The 18,423-nt window shown below is 35.7% G+C and overlaps 1 protein-coding gene and 1 long non-coding RNA gene across 4 annotated transcripts; one reads left to right on the forward strand and one right to left on the reverse strand.

Moving 5' to 3' along the window:
- Positions 1-3,045: 3,045 nt before the first annotated feature.
- LOC125585111 lies at positions 3,046-5,125 on the reverse strand. 2 transcript variants are annotated; one of them, XR_007322003.1, is made up of 3 exons: positions 4,583-5,028; positions 3,804-4,394; positions 3,046-3,501 (listed from the first exon to the last, which is right to left on the reverse strand). It is a non-coding gene; the product is annotated as an uncharacterized LOC125585111 (long non-coding RNA). The 2 variants fall into 2 exon arrangements; XR_007322002.1 differs by lacking the exon at positions 3,046-3,501 and having other exon boundaries at positions 3,687-4,394; positions 4,583-5,125.
- A 3,048-nt stretch (positions 5,126-8,173) lies between these two features.
- Positions 8,174-9,793, forward strand: LOC125575053 (tRNA (carboxymethyluridine(34)-5-O)-methyltransferase-like). Of its 2 annotated transcripts, none has more exons than XM_048753552.1 (2): positions 8,174-8,395; positions 8,568-9,793. In XM_048753552.1, the coding sequence occupies exon 2, from the start codon at positions 8,578-8,580 to the stop codon at positions 9,550-9,552; it is 975 nt and encodes a 324-aa protein (XP_048609509.1). In that variant the 5' UTR covers positions 8,174-8,395; positions 8,568-8,577; the 3' UTR covers positions 9,553-9,793. The 2 variants fall into 2 exon arrangements, with proteins under 2 accessions (XP_048609509.1, XP_022556117.2); XM_022700396.2 differs by having other exon boundaries at positions 8,193-8,395; positions 8,537-9,793.
- Positions 9,794-18,423: the final 8,630 nt, after the last annotated feature.

Consider the following 18,423-nt stretch of genomic DNA (forward strand, 5'->3'; position numbering starts at 1 on the left):
TTATCGAGAGATGCGTTCGTGGATCAAAGTCAAATCATGATGGTGATAGAAGACGTCCACGAGGTCAGCCACTTCAATCTTATTAAAGAAGAGATGTCCGTGAGAAGCATGGAGATAGTGGAGGTTTTGTCTCCTTATCATAAAGAACACATGGAGACAAAGTTTCAGTTCTTTGTGATGTTTTGCTCCGATAGATTTGAAGATTAAATTGATGGTGCAAAAGAATTATATTATTTTGTTTGATGGTTATTATCGATGGAAGGCCACGGAAAAAGATAAACATGTGTGTCATGGACAGCGTTTTGGGTTTGAGGACCACTTCGAAGACGAATATTTCCAATCCGGAGAGAATGATGCAGAGAAGAAATTTAGAATAAATATCTTATTTATTTAGTGTTTTATTTAGAGTTTATTTATTATTAATTATCTCTAATGTTTTAGGGTTTTTATGTTTTCTTATATATATTATTTGCGGCTATGGCTTTATGTAGTTTATGAGTTGATTGATTATTAATAAAAGTTGAGAGTTTTCTCTTTTGTTCCTTGTTTTCGGTAGATCATAGGTGATCTCAATGAATTTAAGAAGACAATGATCTTAGGCATTCTTAGACTAAATAAGATCTTTGTGATTATCCTAGTTTTCCGGGTATTCTAAGAATCAACGGATCTCTAGTCCTATAATATCTTGCATATTTGCATTGCTTTAACCATCCATATTGTACATAATGATCATATAGATTAGGAATTTAGCATCTTTGGGATCCATATTGCATTCATGTGTCTTTATCATGTATTAGAGTGACCTATGGAGTGATTGGAAGTGTTTAGAGACATGGGAGTTCAAGAAAAGATGAAAATGAAGTTAGTTCGAGTTCAAGCCAGTTCAACTCGGGGAGAACCAGTGCGGGTTAGTTTACCCGCGTCGAGATGTCGAGAAGAAGAAATGAAGAACTCCTCGCGGGTTGAGCAACTCAGTACCCGCTCGCGCCGAAAGCCACATCAACGCCAATCTCACGCGGGTTGCAACACCCCGAGTCCTTTTACCCGCGTCACGGAAAGACCAAATCGAAGGAGCCACGCGGGAAGAGGCACGCGGGGTCGACTACCCGCTCGCACGACGACGCGGGTGATCTCCATCTTCCCTTACCCGCGTTGCCGAAGAGTTTTGTTCGAGGAGTCACGCGGGTGGAGCAGCGCGGGGACCCTTACCCGCTCGCATGAAGAAGGAGTGTCGTCGAAGGTCTAACGCGGGGAAGGCCACGTGGGTTGGTGCCGATCGTCTTGACCCGAGTCGAGACTTTACCTTAATCGAATTTTAATGTTTTCAATGGCTTTTTAGACTTTTTAATGAAAACCATTAGGTTTACCAAAGACATATAAATACTTTTGTAATCCCAAGAGGGGGGGATTATCTTGTTTTCTATCTATTAACAAAGAACTTTTAGGTGAAAAATCTTATCTTGATCATTTCTTCTTGTGATTTGCTTGATTAATCTGATCATTAATCATGATTAGCACCAAAACATCATTGATTCTTGGGCTCATCATGAAGAGTAGTGAGTAGTCATCTTTGGATTCATGGGTGAGGGAGACTAAGGGTGATTAAGCTAGATCTAAGGTGTTTTAGTATAGATCCATCTTGTTACTTGCTAGTAGAGTACTTTTTATGCAATTTTAGAGTTGGTCTCTCTAAAGTTGAGCTTTAGGCATTTCACACCTGAAAGGTGTTTGATGAAATGCCTGAACCAACTCTCCTAAGCTTTTAACATTCTTTACCAAAGAGATTTGTTGTTAAAGGTGTTAAGATGACTAGTAGACTTGAGATTAATGATTACTCAGATAACATTCAACCAAAGAGATTTGATGCTTGAGTTATCTTAGTAAATGAGCATTCATCTAGAGATAGAGTTTGTTTAGGATGGTGTATAGGTCTAAGGTAGAGAGATTGGTTGAAAGTTAACATCTTTAGATTGAAACTTGATCACCCAAGGTCAATTCCTTTAGCCCATGAATTCTCTTATCTCATAAGAAAGAAAGCTTTGTCCTTTTTGCATTTCAGTAGCATTCTGGTTCAAAAATCATCTCATCAATTGATAGCACTTTGATTAAGCATGGTCTTGTATTCTCTTTGCTTTAGAATCACTTAGAAATGATTTGACATCCTTTATTCTACAACATTTGATTAGGAGCCTTGAAAACTCCTCTCATCATCCTATCCCTAGAAGCTTCCGCTACATCAAGAAGACTGACGACGGGCTTGTTGCACGAGCCTTCCAGCTTCTCTTCTCAGTGAGGAACCGTTCTTTGGACCTTAGTAATGGTACTGATGGTACTGATTGATGACGCTCTCTTAAACTGATCAAAGATTGAGAAATCTCTTTATCTGCATTCAAAATTTTCCTCATTGCCAGGCACGTTACCGACGGTTTGCAAGCGGTTGATCCTTGCTTTATCCACAAGTACATTGATGTTCGCTGCCAAAATATATCAGATTCCTCATATTTGCGAGGTGTTGAGGTGTCAACTTCCTAGTGAAGTGAGTTATTCTCAGTGTGTTATATCATTTTTTCCATGGGTCTGACGTCTGTGTATAACTTGATTATGTGCTCAAAATTTTCAGGTAGATCCGTATCTATTCATTGGCGACGACTTACAACTTCACGTAAGACCAAATGCAAATATGAAAGATTTTGGGTCCTCAGGAGATAACCAGATGGCTGCTTCGATGTTGTTTGAGATGCGAAGCAAAGTAGAACTCTCCAACACTATCATAACCGATATTGTGGCAAAACATCTATCTAAGAGTACAAAGGTAAAGCTCTAAATTGTATAAACCTGTTATTTAGTGCTGATTTAACGTTATATGTATTCTCTTTGTTAAGCTCGAGGAAACTGATGTAAGGATGCAACTCTCTGAGCCATTCACACCTGATGATGATTTCATGTTTGGATCACGGCCTATCGTTGAGCCTGAACCAAACCAAAGTATATCTAAGGAATCATCACTGTCCTTCGATGAGGTAAACTATTCTCTCAAGAGTCAAGAACCGAATTGGATTTTTCTTCAAGACTTGGATTTTAAATATTATAATCTTGCCTGCTTGTGTTTATATATTACAGGACGTAAATGCAGGTTCAATGGTTGAGGACGAAGCGACGAGTGAACTCTCTGTACGTTTTCACCCAAGAGGGTCCTCTTCACCATCTATTCCTCAACTTATCAGCATTGACCAGCTCATGGAATCTGCAAGTGCAGACCGTATTCGACATAAGTTAGAAACTGGTTGATGTAGATATTGTATCTTCTTATCATTGGTTGGTTCATAAATTTGTTATTTAGGCCCTTGAGGTGGCGGCTGGTCAAGTAGTGGTTGTCTCATCTGTCTCCACTTCTCCGCTTCCTTACAATACAATGACAAACCGCTGCGAAACCTTTGGGACTGGGACGACACAGAAGATCTCAAAGTGGTTGGCCACCGAGAACAGCCAGGTGAATGGGCTCTACAGAAATTCATTAGAGGAGTCATGTGCGTTTGAAAAGGTATCTTTCAACCTTCAAAGCAGACAGATATTAATATTGCATCTAAAGAAAAACTACTTCAGTCTCGCTACACTTAATGTACTCTTGTCCTCAATAATGAAGAGAAAGGTCTTAACTTTATGATCCCATATGGCCTAGTCAAGAGAAACGTTGAAACTCTTTATCATTTGAGAAAGGTCTTATAACATATGATTATTAATGTTATACAGGTAACAACAGAAGATAATAGGAGAGAATCTGGTGTGCAGCATATGAGTATTACCTATTGTTAATATTATCTGCTGAGGTCTTATCTCTGCCATCATCATTGGCCCTTGCCACTGTCATCTATTAACATGAGGGCCAATGAAGCCTCTTGGTACGTCTCCAGAGCTAATGACGTTTCTGTCAATCGCACCTCCACGGTTGAAAAACATAGGGCTGACTTCTATTCTGAAAAAGGATTGATGAATTAGCCATTTTAGAGGAATATAGACACCGCCTTGCAGAGATCGAAGAAGAAAAAGACTCTTTGATTCATTGTGGAAGAAACACCAAACCCTAAATTTTTTTGCGGCTGGTCTCGATGTCTATGAAACGTAGAGTTTAAGATATCTCCTTACTGAAACGCTGAGTTTTGTCTACAGAAGACACGTGTCGCCTGGACAGAAGCAAACTTTGTGACCTGGAATCTAAGTGTCTCTCTCAGGAGAGAGAACACAACTTTATAATAATAGATTGATATATAAAGTTGTCTACTCTCGAGAGAGACAAAGGAGTGGAATCGAGCTCTCCTGGAGAAGCTACTACCAAAGCTATCTGAACACATCCTGATGCTACGACCTAGTCTCACGAATGCGCCTGAATCCACTGTCTGGACACAAACAAAGAACGGCATTTACTCAGCAAGATCAGGTTATCACACTACCCAAGTCTCTAATATCCAATCGACATTAATACTCTTGGATGGAGAGACTTGGAACTGGCAGTGGAATATCTGGGATACACCGCTACTCCCAAAACTCAAATTTTTCTTATGGAAATGTGCAAGAAACTGCTTACCTACAGGAGATAATTTGCTTAGAAGGAACATCCCAAGGAATAATAACTGTGTGCGGTGTGGAGCTCCGGAGACGCTTCTCCATGTTCTCTTCCTCTGCCCTTATGCTACTGAAGTGTGGAAACTCTCCCCGTGGACATCTAGCTTCAACTCATCCCAAAGCTCCTCCTTCCAAGAGGAACTCCAGACCTCTCATCGACGTATTAACCTTCCGCCGGTGGGGATTGTATCCAACATCTCCCCCTGGATCTGTTGGTGTCTATGGCTGAGTCGCAATCAATTGATCTTTGAATCCAAGACCCTGTCACAACAACAAACAGTTAACAAAGCAATTGTATCTTGTAAGGCCGGCGACCTTATGTTCTTTGTTAATATTGAGTTATTTGATTCATTCGAACAGTTTTAATACTTTCTAATACTTTTAGATTGTCTGGTTAGATTTATTTTTTTGTCAATTGTCTTTTTGACAAAAATACATAGAAATACAACAATCAAAGTATGTTAATTATATTTTTATTCTATAGATATGTTAATTTAAATAAATAAAATTATTATTTTCGAAAAAATATTTTTCAACTTTTTTTTAAATCCAATTTTTTTAAAAAATTATTATTTTAATTTTTAAATTTTTAAATTCTGTTTGACCAAAAAAAATTCACACCTGAAAGTAAAATCTAGACTCTAGATTAGTTAATTTTAGAGATATAAATATTTTTACTTTTGAAATTTATTTGGATCATTTTGGTTTTTGCAGATTATTTTTAGAGATTATTGGCCAGATATACCTTAGTGTACGCAAAATTAGGGAACTACCCGAAAGCAAAAGAAACCCGTGATCCCTGTAGCAACTTGTGTATGACTTGCCCAAAATGCCCCTAAAGCAAAGACACGTACGCTAAAAAAGTGAGGAGAGATAGATTTGGTTTGATTTTTTTATAGTACATTCGTAGACTTCTATGTAGATGTAGGTCTGCAGACTGCAGCTGTCCAATAATTATTTAATAATGTACTATTCATCATCTCTCTCACACTTTTTCCTCCATGTTCGTTGTTTTTTTTTCTTATCCTCAATTTTTCAGCAACTGGTCTATTATCCATTAATCTCTCTGTGTACTAATAATATTTTTTAAAATAATCACCTTTTTTATTCTAGTATTTTCACAATGATTTCATGATGAATCCTATAATAATGTTGAAATAATTACTTCGATTTCATCATGCCATGCCTACCTTCAACGCACATATTCAGTAGCACTCAGGTCAAAGTAAGCAGAAAAGACGATCAATTTTATTTTGAAAATTTAACAGAGCTTAAGATTTCGTCGAACATCTTGTGAATCATCATATTTAACATATGATAAAAACAAAGTTAACTGTTATAATATCTTGGACGTGTAATATAACATATTATCTGTTAAGTTATAAAATATTATCGTTAACATTATTCACACGTATCACATGTAAAATATATAATTAGTACACGATACTATACTTACTTGGTAGGCACTAATTTATTAGTTGAGACCGAAACAAGCATAAAAAAGTTAATGATTGTAACAAAAGCGTTTATTGTTACCTCAAAGGTAGTAATACTACTTGTTAGCAGGTAACGATGGGATGTTATATATATGATGAGTTGTTAATGGGTTTCTTACTGATTAGATTTATTATTACTAGTTTACACATGCTTTAAGATCATTTTAGATGTGCAATCATTGTTATATTAAGAAGTATTACTTATAAAGTAATCATTGTTAACTACTATGAATTGACCTTACCTGGTTACTGAATAAATTAATGTCTAACAAGTAAGGATACTAATGTCTACTATATTAGAGACAATATTGATTTCAAGATTAAAGAAAGATGAAACATAACGATCGTAGTTAATACTTTTAACATTGTCTTAAGGGTAAATAGTATCAAACTTGTTAGCAGTTAACAATAGAATGTTAGATATATGGTATGTTGTTAATGTGATAATAATATAATTGACACCAACACTACTATCAAGTATCTTACACGTATCATTAATGCAACATTAGTATATAAATGTAATTATGTACATTGGTATGATATACATACGAAACAAATGTGGTAATTGTCCACAAGATGTGGGTAGCAACAGTCTCTCCAACGACTTGCTAGTTCACAAGATGCACGAAGAATCTAACGATGTCTAACAAGAGAGACTTTCTGTTGTGATCATAAGTCCGGCAGACCTGCAAAAATAATATATAACACAATGATTAGCGGTAACAAATTATGTTAACTAAAACTATCACATGTTATTTGTTGATGTTAAAGTTTATATAAATTTTCATACCCAAACTTTTATATGTTAACAATAACCTCGTATGTAACATATAACATACTACTTATCAGCTAATGATAATTATTATTTAACATCTCACTAACATTTTAGAAAGGGTTAACAAGTTCTATAACAACTAACCAAACATGTATCAACTAATTGAACTATTTATAACATTTTACCTACCAATAATATTTAGCGGGAACCTACTGCTCAGCCTCGTCCTCTACTTCATCATACCAGACTAGTGTGTAGTATCCTCATTCATAGATATCAACATCAGTCTTCAAAAATACACACAACTGATCAGCGAGGTAATAACCAGTATGATATGAAACATCTACTAGTATTATTGGACGTTACTTTCCGAGATAGCGTTCAATTGTTAACCTTAGACTCTACTATAGTAACACTAAAGATAATTTAACATGGTATCTGAAAAGATTATATATCAGTTATCAGTAACGTCTATTACATATCTTACACGGAACTTTCTGAGATTACGTCCAGTTTGATAACTATTCCTATTGCAGATATTTCGATAGGATAATGAAAAAGATTATTATTGACACCTACTGATTCCTTTGGAAGTTACGTTTAACATTACTAACCTTCGCTTCTTCTTGTTCTTCTTCTTCTTCTTCTTCTTCTTGGGAATCATTTTCCCCAAATCTCGTACTTCTTCTTCACTCTAAGCATGCGGACAACAACGAACTGGCAAAAATTCTCGGAGGATAAATGGTTCTCGGCTTGTAATATGATCGTCTCAAACGTTGTGTACCGCAAAAAATCTACCTCTTCCAGATCTAGAGCGTCGATTATGGGTACAATTCTCTTTGGTTTGTGGTAGGTATTAATCTTTTCGTCGACAACTCTTCCCCGTAAACAAACAAGGGAGCACTCCAGCAACTGCAAATTTTCCATTACGCCAACTAATAACCTATTTGGATCTCTAGAACGAAAAAAAAATTCGTTATAGTTGAGGGATAAAAAGGAAAGAGAGTGTGACTTTTCACAAACATAATAAATCTCCGACGTCTTTTCAGATAAAGGTATTGTACATAGCATGACGTGTAATAGGGGAGCTATGATCTTAGTTTGACACATAGTATAATAGTATACGATAGTGGAGCTGTAGGTCTATAGGGGTTTTTTCGTATTAAAAAAAGTCTAACAGTTGATGGGGTATTCTCCTAATTTTGACATATTCTGTGTATACACGACCTAATTTCTCTTATTTTTAAGATAGAAGTTTTTTATTACTACCTTAGGATATTTCTCTAGATTTTATATATTTTGATATTTTATGTAGTATTTTTTGGTATACTCTAGGTGATTGTCAATAATGGATACAACATTCCAAAGATCAAAAATATTGAAGAGTATTCCAAACGATATTTTATCTCTTTAATAAAAACCCTAAATCAACCTTGGGTTTCAGACACCAACCAGTCCAATCCACTCATCATCTCGCCTCGCCTCGCCGTTTCTTCTTGATTCCGTAAGCTTCCTCTTCTCCCCTTCCTCAACTCAAATCTGACTTTCGATTTATAAATCTCAAATAATGCCATGATTTGGATTCAATTTCAAGCTCGGATGAGATCTCCACTCTCTGAACTAAAATTAATTCATGGCGGCTTAGCCCCATCCGTTTATTATAAATTCTTCCACAGCTCGCGTAAAATGAGAGACGTCAAAGTGAAAGCTAATTCTTCTAAGTCAACGCATCAAGAAGAATCCCTGAGCGTTAAATCAACTCCCGAGATCGAGAAAAAGTACGTCCACCGAGTCTACGACGCAATCGCTCCGCATTTCAGCTCCACGAGGTATGCCAAGTGGCCTAAAGTCGCCGCCTTCCTCGAATCATTACCTTCCGGATCCGTGATTCTCGACGCCGGCTGCGGGAACGGCAAGTACCTGGGGCTAAACCCGAACTGTTTCTTTATAGGGTGCGACATCAGCAACCCGCTCATCAGAATCTGCTCGGAGAAAGGCCAAGAAGTTGTGGTCGCGGACGCTGTCAATCTCCCTTACAGAGATGGGTTCGGTGACGCGGCGATCTCAATCGCGGTTTTGCATCACTTGAGCACGGAGGAGAGGAGGAAGAGCGCTGTTGAGGAGCTGGTTCGGGTGGTTAAGCCTGGTGGGTTTGTGCTCATCACGGTTTGGGCTGCGGAGCAGGAGGATAAGTCTTTGCTCACTAAGTGGACGCCGTTGTCTCCCAAGTATGTTGAGGAATGGGTGGGACCGGGTAGTCCGATGGATAGCCCTCGTGTGAGGAACAACCCGTGCTTTGGTCTTGAGAGTATTCCGGAGACTGACGTGAGTGTAAAGGAGGAAAAGGATAAGAACTCTGTTGAAGTGTTGTTGGAGGCTGTGGAGATGAATCATCAGCAAGAGTACTTTGTTCCGTGGCATTTGCCTTACCACCGTGCTGAAGTTAGTGGCGCATCTGCTTCTGCGCTTGCAAGTGGGCTTGCGAAGAAAGACGATAAGAAAGGAGCTGTTGTGTACAATAGATACTACCACGTCTTCAGTGAAGGCGAACTTGACAGGTTGGCGTCTGGAGTAGGCAATGCAATGATAGTTGATAGGTTTTACGACAAGTCCAATTGGTGTATTGTTCTTCAGAAAGAAGCTTTAAACCAAGATCATTGAAACCAACCAGACGCTTTGGCTTCACACTCAGTTTTACGTTCTTTTTTTCTCCGTCTTTCTGAAATTGGAACTCCATTGGAGGTTTTTCCATATGTAATCCAAGTTTTTTTTAATATGGTTGTAGTTAAGATTCTGTGGCAGCTCATTTGTTGTTCAATTGTTGGCTTTAAGGCTTTGTATTATGTGTAACTAGGAAACAACCCCGCGGGAGTAAGACGTTTAATTATTATATTTTCATGTATTTCCTTGTTATTTGTATAATTTTTGTACTATTTATAAAAAATTAATATAACTGTTTTTTAAAAAAATATATAGACTTATAAAAAGTTGTAAAAATAAAATGGGTATTATAATGTGCAAATATATTCTTGTGTGTAAACAAATAAAATAATTTTTGGGTAGCATTGCAATTAACGTAATATATTCTAAGTAACGTAATCATCTTTAATGATTTTTTTCCTTTTTCTTTGTGGCCGTTGCCTAACTTCTTAAGTTGCTCCTTTTGTTACATCTAGGTTGTCGTCTTCGCTTTGTTTTAATTTTTTCGTTGTCAATCTCCTTTTTCTTGTTTTATTTTCTTTGGGAGTAGTAATTTCTTTTTTTTTTGCTGTTTTTGTCCCTCGTTTCATTTATTTTTATAAGCTATATCAAAACATTAAATGTAAGTTTCTTTATCTCATCTATATATATGTTAATTTCCTTATATATTGATCATAGCAACCTTTTATTTAAACCTTAAATCTATTGTAAATTTATTGTACCTCTTCAATTTTAATTGGGGTGCCTGTGATTCATGTAACAGTTAATCCAGCTGAACTTGAATTATAATTAAAGGATGTGATTTTAACATTGAATTTGAAAACTTTCCCAATAAGTTTTTGAGACAAGAAGGAGATAATCGCGTTATCACTTGAGTCATTGTATGATTCTTCTTGCATATAGTAGTTTTAAATATCAGTTTAACTTTATACAATAAAGTTTATTAATTACAATAAGTACTAAACTTACATGATATTTAATCAAGTCTGTTGCTGATTTACCCATAATTCTGATCATGTCTTTGTTGAATGTGGTTAATAATGCAGTTTCTGAATTATCTTCAACAATAATTTCAAGTTTATACCTGTATATTAGGTTTATTATTAATAATTATTTAGCTATCAAAAGTTATAAAAAAAATGTTTGTCCTATGTTACCTTAATATGCCAACAATATCCGGTTTTGTGCATTTTTTGCAAATAAGTTTCTCATCCATTTTCTGAAGTATTTTAGCGCAATGATTACAAGATATGTAATTCCAACCATTCCTTGAACTAATTTCAATAATTTTTCCTTCGATGGTAAATTCTTTCTCCTGTCAATATATATTCCGCCAAGAAATTAAATTTTTTATATAAGTATGTATTTTATATTATTTTAATGTCGAATGTTGGTATTAAAAGAATTAATTATTTAGGTACCTCAAACAAATCTTTGGCTATGAAATCTATTATTTCTGATATTTTGACAATGTTGGCATTTGTTTTCCTTAAACTGCTTTCGCCTTTCACTTGTAGTGGATGTGTTCTGTATTGACGAAAAATAAAAATTTTACGGACTATGTATAATTTATTTATATTTATATTGTACATTTAAAAGTTACCTTGTTTTGAAAGATTGAATAATACTGATGTTGATATATTTTGGAAGTTGATTTTGTGTTTAGGTAAAAATATCCTATTATTCATGTAAGTAAGATGTCATTTAATGTTAAAGCTTAGTTATTAATAATATAAATATGATTTTTTAATTACAAAACCTGAATATGTTTTGGGATTTACACTTGTTATTATCAAAGTGGCACCCTATGCTTCTTTATTTTTCATGAGTTTTTGATACATATCTACCTTATTGCTCCATATAGTAACACGCACTTTGCTTCCCCTGTAATATAGTTATAATGTGATATTATATAACATTAATTAAGTAAACAGATGTGACAATTAATATAAATCAGAATTTTGAATGTTGTAATAAATTTAATATATCAAACAATTGTAAAGTGTGGACGTTGTAATTGACAGCATACACCACACACGTCCCAGTTCTTTTGACACAGCACAACTTTGACTACACACGTTGTTTTTTTTTTTTTTTTTGACGTCAAACGGCCATTCTATTACTCAAACTTGAGGTGGACTGGGCAACCAGACCGGAACAGAACAACCAATAAAATGTAACTTCCTATGGAAGGATCTAGCAGTCTTAGCTAAAAAATCTGAAAACTGATTGCGCGCTCGTGGAACATAAATGATGTCGAAGTCCGGAAAGCAAATCAGCAGCGTCTCTATCCTTTCCAATTCTGTCGCAAAGCTAGGCCAGGCATGAGGATCCTTTATCATTGCTATCAGCTCTTTACAATCTGTCCCAAAATTCTGGCAAGTTGAGTGTTGAAGCATGTTCTCCATTGCCCACCACAGTGCTTCGACTTCCGAATGCAGAGCTGATTCCCGTCGATCGAAATTTCTTGTCCCCAACAATTGAGTGTTTCCTCCACTGTCCAACCAGACCCATCCACATCCACTATACTGAGCAGAAGCTGTCCAAGATCCATCTATCAAGCAAATATTACCCAAGCTTATGACTTGGGGCTCCTCATGAAGGCCTTCTTGTACCACGGTTCGTGCCACTTCATTCGCATTAAACCAGGCTTGACACTCACTCTCTGCATGTCGAACCAGCTCCAAAGGATCTCTGTCTATTCCCCTGAAAAGTTTATCGTTCCTAGCCTTCCAAATGTACCAAATTATCCAGGGATAAGGATCCATGTCCTGCTCCGGCTCGATAATGCTGTTTTTCCTCCAAAATAGATAATCCATATTTGCGTAAATACTTGGTACTGGAAATAGACCTGGGCTAGACGGAGTCGCTGATAAGGACCATACTTGTAGAGCTGGCGGACACTCGAAAATAGCATGGACTACACACGTTGTTTAATATTGTTTCATTTTATCATGTGAATGAACGGTTGGTCATTTTTAAATTCTTTTAAGAAGGAAATGGTCTTGTTTTGAAAACATGAGAGCCGGATATCGGTGGTTTAAAAGTCTAACGGGATTTCGAACAGTTTGTGATGTAAAAGTGGTTTTGTTAAAAAAAAATGAAGTAACTCGTGATAAGTAAATTTATTTTGGTTACATATACTATTAAATATATCGATTATTTTTATAACTCATTGATGTAATGTCTAACTTACCCCTCTAATTGTAGGTCTAGGTTTATTCTTTTTTGTACAGTATTAGTATTTTCCGTATTTATCTTTTCTTCAACCACAACACCTATAATATCTGCAATTAACATTATTTCTATAAGTGTGTTTTCACACGTTTAAAGTTTTTTTGCTTATGGATTAGGTAATTACCATAATAAGATAAGTTTTTGTCTGCAATTTTCATAAGTTGATCATAATCACGGAACGTAAATTTCTCACAATTTATTAATATACTCTTATCTGATACATGAGTTATTGTTGAGTTTCCATTCAAACGTATAAGAAAAGAATGGTTTGAAATTTTATAACGTTCACCAGCCCGCTATACTTCAAAATTATTGAATATATATATTTTGCATTCCAAAAGCTCCATAGAAAATTGATGAATGTGACGTGTGTAGATTGATCCCATAATGGTTGATTCCTATATTATGAATTTTTTTTTGATTATGAATATATATATATATATATAAATGTATTTTGAGGGAAAATATTAAAACACTACCTTTTCATCCAGTAGTAAGAAATTAAGGTTTATAATTTCATTACCATTCTTTGGATTGTTAACTTCCCATAATCGAATTACTCTTCCTATAATTTTTTGTTCTCCATGTTTCATCATAATGTTTTCAAGAAACTTGTACGAAGGGACTTCAGGTTCTTCCTTTTCTAAGTTTTTTTGTTAGTAAATTAGTGGTCTTCCTTTTCTTTTATAGAAGGAGAATGTATCGAACCATTGTATCTGTTAGATATGGAAAGTTGCGTTGCTTTTTGTTATCATAACCCTTCTTTTTTAATAAATCTATTTTATAATAATGTGGAAATGATTGGACGTACGGCCTGTATATTTTTTTCTTAATACGGACGAGTTGTATTAAATTCTTGTTCAAAATATATGGGTATTGAATTGTTTAAAAGCCTTATGCTTGTTATTGCCTAGCGAAGACTTTTAAAGCCTGATCCTCAAAAGAGTGTTTTAATGAATAAAATAACGAAGCGGTAAAGATAACCTGACAAAATTTTATTTGCTTTGGGGATTATTATTTAATAAAATCCCTTTTTAGTTTCTATCTTTGCCACATATGAGTTTTTCTTTTTTCTTCTCTCTTCTCTCTTCTCTCTTCTCTCTTCTCTCTTCTTTTTTTTTTTTTTGTCAACCAAATTTCATTATAACAGTCCAAAGGACATGTTTACATAAGTCGGGCTTTAAACATCGAGGCCCAATAACCAAATTACAACTTTATGATTTAAGTCCATTAATATGAACCGCCTAATTCAGACCTAAACAAGGACACATGTTTAATTCTTGGCGTCTTGGTGACGCGTATTGGACACGCGGCTTTCATGCGTAGCTTGAAATCTCCAGCACCTCTCCGCCACTGCCCCGCCATTGCTCGCCTTTTCCGATACTCCTCCGTCCTGGTGGTCTTTGGCAACGATCCATATCCAGATTTGGTGCCTCGTTCTTCCCGATCATAAGATACTTTCCATCTCGACCGCAGCTTCCTTCTCAGAATTGCTCTGTTTCACCGTTGAATTAAAACCAAAGAAGTTTTAGTCTGCTTGAAGTAAGAATCATTCGTTGGACCGCTGGAAGCGCCAAACTCTTCTTGAAACTCCTCCGAAGCGACTTCAGACCTCCATCAACTCAACCAATTTTCAAATAGAGATGCTTTCCTCAAACGCCATATAAGGCTAAATAACTAAGAAAGACTGATTCCCTTGAAAATTGATTAAAGTGGAACGGTGAAAAAAGATGCTGAATTGTTGGCTATCGGGATTCAAATAAAACTAGTGGAAAGTAGACTAAACATTCTTCATCGAAGACAAAAGTAGATGATTGAAGATCAGCTTCAACGAAGAATATGAAAAACAACAAAAACATCGCCAGAGCGAGGGTACTAGATCCGCAACGGAAGAGAAATTCGGCTAACCCGAAAACATGGATCTTTATATTACAAAACCAAAAGAAGCAAAAGGGGTGGCGACCAGCGGCGAAAGTGCTCGCCGGACACCTCTCTTCTCTCTTCTATTCATTCAATCCATTCACAGAGTTTTTTTTAAAATAAATTTACTCATTTACATACAGATTACGTCGCTTGGTCTTCTTCCCTTTCAATGTCAAAACGGTTTTGGGTAGTTAATCAAATTCCGTAATTTGAAACCGCCATGTCTCAACTTATAAATACCTTTGATTCTCACACCTTTCTTCCCAGTTTCGATTTCTATTATTTCTCAAAATGTGTGATAATAATCTAAGCTTTTTGCAAGATATTGAATCTTGGCAGGATGAAGAGCCAATCGTTGTGCCCCCTTTAATGTGCGCCGAAGCCGTGCGATTGAATCTTTTTTCCATTGTTGGCGTACTTGTTAACCCAGAGAAACAAAGTATGAGTGCGTTGATTAACCAGATGCCTTGCATTTGTGGCCTAACTGATGAAGTCATTGGTCGGGTTATTGACTCCCGAAGGTTCCAGTTTGTGTTCAAGACAGAGGACGCCATGAACAGAGTTTTGGAAAAAAGTCTTTGGTATTTTGCTGATAGGTTGATCGTTTTGAAGCGTTGGGCTCCCACCGTTACTGAAGAAAGCTTAAAGAAGGTTCAGTTCTGGGTTCAGATAAGGGGAATCCATGAAAGTTCAGTTCTGTGTTTCATTTTTTTCTCACATTTATTAACTATACACAACTTTGCAAAACATACTATACACATATAAAAATACTGATCAGTTAAGGAATTTATGGGAAAATATCAAATATTACAACATTAGCTAGTCAAAAAAATAATAAATTTTTTTTGTAGATGTGTTTTAATAATCTACAAAAAAATTTAGAAAAAATAGCAGTTTGTAAAATAATCCATTTACAATTATAAATAAAAATTAATCTTGACCTTATTATTACAGAAAAAATGCTTCTTAGATATGTAACGCAAACGATCAGAACTATCATTTGTTACTCGCTGCGTTTTGTATTTACACGGCTCAGGCGGACTAAACTTGGACCACCGCCAAATATTGCCGATCACCCTTAACTGGCCACGTCTAGTGTAACTCCGATCAACGTATTCTCGTCCGCGTAATTTGTGAAACGGTCGATTTTTAGATCATGGTACGAGTGAACGACATACCTTTATCCCCATACCTCTGTGATCTTCAGTCTCCAGATCTCCCCCTTAACCTTCCAATCGAATTTCCTGTTGATTCACATTAAATTCCTTGCTTCCTTAGACCTTAACTGATATCATCTTGCAAATTTTTAGTATAGAGAAGCATAAAAATTCTAGGTCCTCTGGCCTCATATTGTAAACTCGGTCCACCAATAAACCTTTTATCGTCCCCTCACTACACAGAACATCTTTTCGGGACGTCTCTGAAATGTATCTTACAAGAGATGGCTGATGTGTTACTATCGTGATTCGTGCATCGTATGTAAAAAGAAGGAACATATATATACATATATTGTTCAGAGAGGTGTGATTGAATGGTTGTGCTGATTGGGAATGAAACCATTCAGGAAAGATGCCATTTACGAAGGGTTGTGTTGTTTCTGAAGAGGAGACGATTGGGGAAGATGGATGACACAACAATTTTTTGATGATGTAAGCGACTCAAAAGAAGAGAACTTTTCATCCCCTAGATCAAAAATAACAAACAAACCTGACCGCTAGATTAAATTTTTATTTTTCTATTAGAAAATGATGATGTCACCGATCACAAAAAAAATGGTTTGCTATTATATATAGGTGTTTGAGTCTACATTGATAAACAAAAAAGGAAGAAGAAGAAAGCATTTGTGCTTCCTCAGTTTCAGTTCAAAATCGAATTGATTATGTGTAATGTTGAGTCTACATGATAAACAAAATATCATTTGTAATTGTATAAGAAAAAGAAAAAAAAGAATAAGGGCCTGTTTGTTTCTCCATCCAGATGAGCCATCTGGATGAAGATGAGAATTTTGTTTGTTTAGGCACTAAAAGTGCAACTCATCCAGATGGATCATCCGAATGACTTTCAGAAATTTAAGCTTAATTTTAAAGTCCATTCAGCTGAACCAATTTGGATCATTTGAAAGGAGATGATTCATTCAAAATGGTATAATGTCATTATGCCTTTAATGTAATTCACAAATTACAAACCTAAACATAATATCATTTTGTCACACACGAAAACTGACAAAACCACAAAAACGCGTTTTCCCGCGAAAACCTAAAAACTAATTTTTCACGTCAAAACCCCAAAAGCATTTTCCCGCCAAAATTGGATTCAAATTTGCAAAAACGTGTTTTCATGTGAAAATCACAAAAACATGTTTTCACGCCAAAAACCCAAAACGCATTTTCCGCTGAAACACAAAAACACGTTTTCCCGTCAAAATCGCAAAAACGTGTTTTCCCGCCATAACCTGTTTTCCCGCAAAAATTGCAAAAACGCGTTTTCACGCCAAAATCACAAAAACTCGTTTTCCCGCAAAAATCGCAAAACCCGTTTTCCCGTCAAAATTGCAAAATATCGTTTTTCCGTCAAAATGAAAAATCTTCTTTTCTCGCCAAAACCGAAATTTTTTGTTTTCCTGCCAAAACAAAAAAAAACGTGTTTTCCCACCAAAACCGAAAATCTCATTTTCCCGCAAAAACTGCAAAAATGTGTTTTTCCAACAAAAGCACAAAATCTCGTTTTCCGGCCAAAATCGAAAAATCTCGTTTTCCCGCCAAAACTGCAAAAACGCGTTTTCCCGTCAAAATCGCAAAATCTCGTTTTCCGGCCAAAATCAAAAAATCCTGTTTTCCAGCCAAAATCGAAAAATCTCGTTTTTCCGCCCAAACCGAAAATCTCGTTTTCCCGCAAAAACCGCAAAAACGCGTTTTCCCACCAAAATCGCAAAATTTTGTTTTCCGGTCAAAATCGAAAAAACCCGTTTTCCCGCGAAAACCGAAAATCTCGTTTTCCCGCCAAAACCGCAAAAACGCTTTTTCCGCCTAAATCGCAAAATCTCGTTTTCTGGCAAAAATCGAAAAGTGTGTTTTCCCGCTAAACCAAAAAAATCTTGTTTTCCCCTCAAAACCGCAAAAAAAAAACTCGTTAATTTTGAAATAATTATAATGTAAATATATTAGATTAAATAATTAAATATAATATAGTTAAAATTAATATCAAATATATGATTAAATCAACACAAGGGTATTTTGGTAATTTGTTTACTAAACTCATTTAGATGGAAATAAAAATAAAGAAAGAAACCTAAGATTCATTTAGATGATTCATCTAAATGAGTTATTTGGATGGACAAATAAACAAGCATAAAAATCTGAATGGATCATCTAAATAGATCATACAAATGAATCATCTAGATGGAGATTGACAAATGGTGAAACAAACAGCCCCTAATGCATTTGTGCTTCCTCAGTTTCAGTTGACATTTTGCTTCTGAATGCTCTGTGTGTGTTTGATCAAATCAGAAGAGAGATTTCAAAATCGAATTGATTGTTGAAATAGTTGACGTGCACAGTGCAATCAGGTAAGATTAAAAAAGCTTAACGGGCTTATGGGCCTTGAATAACTGTGCCAGTATATTTACCTTTCTCTCGCTTATTCCAACCTCTAAAATTCAAATTTGCTCGTCTC

Source organism: Brassica napus, chromosome C4, assembly GCF_020379485.1.
Source record: "Brassica napus cultivar Da-Ae chromosome C4, Da-Ae, whole genome shotgun sequence".
Classification (NCBI taxonomy): domain Eukaryota; kingdom Viridiplantae; phylum Streptophyta; class Magnoliopsida; order Brassicales; family Brassicaceae; genus Brassica; species Brassica napus.

Bases quoted from the DNA above. Each gene is read 5' to 3' on its own strand.
- LOC125575053 (XM_048753552.1), top strand. From the start codon at position 8,578: ATGAGAGACGTCAAAGTGAAAGCTAATTCTTCTAAGTCAACGCATCAA.